This window comes from Marmota marmota, unplaced genomic scaffold (genome assembly GCF_001458135.2).
Source record: "Marmota marmota marmota unplaced genomic scaffold, marMar, whole genome shotgun sequence".
NCBI lineage: Eukaryota > Metazoa > Chordata > Mammalia > Rodentia > Sciuridae > Marmota > Marmota marmota.
Window position 1 is genome coordinate 46,693 of NW_026007036.1, and position 3,849 is coordinate 50,541.

The following is a 3,849-nucleotide window of genomic DNA, read 5'->3' on the forward strand; positions in this document are numbered from 1 at the left end:
TTTTGTTACTTCTCAAACCACTCCCTCTGGCATTTTGCCAGGCACCATCCAGACTTGTTTACGAACTCTAACATTCCCCTGGCAAAATGCCAGGTGTTATTTTGACTTGTTTACAGACTCTAACAGTACAGAACCCAGTGGTGACGGCCCGCGACAGGAGTCCAGCGAGGTGGCTGTCACAGTGGGGCCCGAGGAGCAGGAAGCTGGGCCAGAGGAGCCTGAGGAGCCTGAGGCCGTTGAAACAGATGGAGACCCCGAATCGGAGGCCAGAGAGGAGGTGGCGGCGACAGCGGAGGCGCCTGCTCCGGAGAGCAAGAAAGACCCCGAGCCAGACAGGCGGTTCCTGGAGATGGGCAATGGCCTGGGGGAGGGCGAAGGCCCTTCCTCGCACCCACTTGGTTTCCACTTTCCTGTGCACCCCAAGTCTTGGCTCCACCCTGATGGCTTTCCCATCCTTGGCCTCCCAAACTTTGGAGAACGGCTACCTGCAGACGGGCGTCCCTTGCAGGGACCTTTGGGAACCCCGCTGTCCCTGGTGGAGGGCACGGGGCTGGCCTGCGACCCTTTTGGTGGCGGCAGTGCTGGAGGCGGTGGTGGTGGACTGCGTACCTTTGGGCCCGCAGTTGGAGGGCTACTGGCAGAGCCGGCGCCCGCTGCGTTGGCAGAGGAGGAGAGCCCGTGGATCTGCTCGGACTGTGGCAAGACGTTCGGGCGCCGCGCCGCGCTAGCCAAGCACCAGCGCTACCACGCGGGCGAGCGGCCTCACCGCTGCGCTGACTGCGGCAAGAGTTTCGTGTATGGCTCGCATCTGGCGCGTCACCGGCGCACGCACACAGGAGAGCGGCCCTTTCCATGCCCGGAGTGCGGGGCGCGCTTTGCCCGCGGCTCACACCTTGCAGCGCATGTGCGCGGCCACACTGGCGAGAAACCTTTTGTGTGTGGTGTGTGTGGTGCTGGCTTCAGTCGCGGCGCTCACCTGACGGCGCATGGGCGAGCACACACGGGCGAGCGACCCTATGCGTGCGGCGAGTGCGGCCGGTGCTTTGGGCAGAGTGCCGCGCTGACAGGGCACCAGTGGGCACACGCAGAGGAGAAGCCGCACCGCTGCCCCGACTGCGGCAAAGGCTTTGGCCACAGCTCGGACTTCAAGCGGCACCGGCGCACGCACACAGGAGAGAAGCCCTTCCGTTGCGCCGACTGTGGCCGCGGCTTCGCACAGCGTTCCAACCTGGCCAAGCACCGGCGTGGCCACACTGGTGAGCGGCCTTTCCCGTGCCCCGAGTGCGGCAAGCGCTTCTCACAGCGCTCGGTGCTCGTGACCCACCAGCACACGCATACAGGCGAGCGACCCTACGCCTGTGCCAACTGCGGCCGCCGCTTCTCGCAGAGCTCACACCTGCTTACTCACATGAAGAGGCACCGTGATGCGACTGGTGCGCCGGGGCAGGCAGCAGCGGCGGCCCCGGCGCCTAAGGCCGAGGCACCCACCAAGGGACTCTTGAGTGCTAATGCGAGTTCCGGGTCAGGGGAGCGCAGTAGCACCTTGCTGGAGTTCGCTGGTGGGACGAGCTTCGGCTCGGAGCCTGCGACTGCATTTGCGGGGCCCTCAGGTACCTATGAGGAAAGCATCATGTGAGGGGCCCAAGGCAGGAGGAAGTGCAACCCTCTAGGTCACCGGCCCCTCTCCTGGGCGGCTCGGGCGCAGGCTGCTGCGGGCCTGCCCCTTACCCTTCTGGCCTGGGAGTGGGGCCGAGGGTTCCAGTCCTGCGTGCGGTGCCTTCCTTCAGCCCTGGGTGTACCGCCTTCCGCCCCACCGCCTCGAGTTTCTTTCCGCCGGGCCCCAGAGGAGGGCGCCGTTGCCCTGGAGCACGAATGGCTGTGTGGGGCGTGCTCTGGAGAGCACAGCAGCGAGTGGAGGCGGCCAGGGCTGGGATCTGCCATCCCTGACAAAGACTGCAACATCTCTGGGTCTATACTGCCAGGCAGGGCAGTAGGGATGGTGGGCGAGGCTATTTATTTTACTGGGATTCCAATTTGGGTGGCCCAGGTAAGTGACTTAGGAGTTTGTAACTGGGTTTTACATCGAGGTCGGAGAAGCCCTTGTGTTGGGGAGGGTGGGCTGGTCGAAGTAAGAGCATCCGGCTGCTGGGGTGGGTCAGTGTCAAGTCCTGGCTTCTGGTGGGTTCAGCTGAGAACTTCTTTCATTCCTTAGTGGGAGATTCAGGGACCTTTCAGTGTTTTGTGTGTATCAGAAAGTTTTAAGAACTGCGTGGGTGACAAAAGGAAGCCTTATAGGTTTCCAAAGAACGGTGTTCCTCAATAATCCAGGAAGGAAATGGAAAAGCTTTGATTCTGTCAACTGTGGATATTTATTTCTGTCTCTTGTATGGCCTGAAGAATGTGGGAGGACAAAAAGCCAGAAACCAAATTTGTGGCCAGGGCTGATGGGTTATAGATATTCGCAGGGTCCCCAGAGAGTTTGAAGCCTTATTCTCTAAAGTTGTTCACTCGCCTCACTCCACCATCACTGATATCAGCCAGGCGTAGCCTTGGGTGGGTTTTGATCTCAGTTTCCCAAGTAAGTCCTTTGGTCCTCCCACCTCTGGCAGCTGGAGATGGCACACTCAGACATCCTTGGGACACCCCATTCAGGCTCTTACACACCTGGGTCCTGGCTTTCAATTCTCCGAGCTGCCACGTCTCCTGGAGCGGGGGGATACATGGAGACCTGCCCTTCTGAGCCCAGTGCTCATTTATATTAAAGCACTGAGATTGGTCCAAGGACCTTCCCCATGTCCTATACTTAGGGCCCTACAACCTTCACATGTCCCTTTGACTTTGCTTCAGTCATTCTACACTAGAAACGAGTACTGTTTCTGTCTAGATTCACATTTCACAGATGGGTCAGTGGAAGCACTGAGGGTTTGGTGGCTTGCACAGTGGCTGCCCACAGGGTGGGGACCTGAGCCCCTAGCTCAGTGATAAACTAAGCAACCCCCTATGCAAGGCCCCTGCCTGGTGGATGCCTCACCCTCTAGACTGGACTGTTGGAAGCCACTGGGCAGCAGCTGAGGCACTTCTCATGTGAGGCCCCCTCCCTTTGTGCTTTTTGGGCCAGTGTGATTGGGGCCAGAGAACTGAGATTTTTAAAGTGACTGCATTCCCTTAGACCTAGTTCCTTCTGTTTTAGTGTAGACAGGCCTCAGGGGCTGAGAGCCAGCAGCCAGGCTGCTAGGGGCTGGGTGGGGTAGGAGGCGTCGTAGTTGGTGGGAGGGAAAGGGCCTGGGTGGTGGTGGTAAGAACTAGCCTGGCCGGAGTGAGGTGGTGGGGTGGGGTGGTGAGGAGGATAGGGGTCCCAGGGAGGGACCTAAGCAATGGCCTCTCTGTTCCAGGTTTCTTCTCTCCCCATGTCTTCTGGGACATGAGCCTCAGGAAGGGTCAAAGGCTGGGGGAGGTAGGGGTTGGGGGTGTCTCTGACCTTGCCCTAGTGGCCAGGGCCTGGCACTGTGCCCGTCCCTCCTGAGCCCCAGCTGCTTCTGCCCTGCCTGAGCTGTCTGCAGGAAGACCTAGCTTTAATAAAGAGTGGAGAAACAAGAAAAAAAAATGCTAAATATGAGAGAACACAAGACAAATGTATGTGTGTGTGTGTGTTCTAAATATGAGATAACATAAGACAAATATGTGTGTGTATATATATATTATATATGATACAATATATATCAAATTATTATATAACATATCATATATATATCAAATTATATAATAATTTGATTATTATACAAATAATCAGAACAGCCAGCATATATATCCCTCTCTCTCTCTCTCTCTCTCTCTCTCTCTCTCTCTCTC

The 3,849-nt window shown here is 57.6% G+C and overlaps 1 protein-coding gene across 1 annotated transcript in view; it reads left to right on the forward strand.

Annotated features, from left to right (window-relative positions):
• Positions 1-3,604, forward strand: part of LOC107133660 (zinc finger protein 316-like) — an 8,467-nt gene extending 4,863 nt beyond the window's left edge. Inside the window, exon 2 of the mRNA XM_048797681.1 lies at positions 127-3,604. Coding sequence (XP_048653638.1) covers positions 127-1,636 — 1,510 coding nt within the window. The 3' untranslated portion in view covers positions 1,637-3,604. The remainder of the gene's footprint in view (positions 1-126) is intronic.
• Positions 3,605-3,849: the final 245 nt, after the last annotated feature.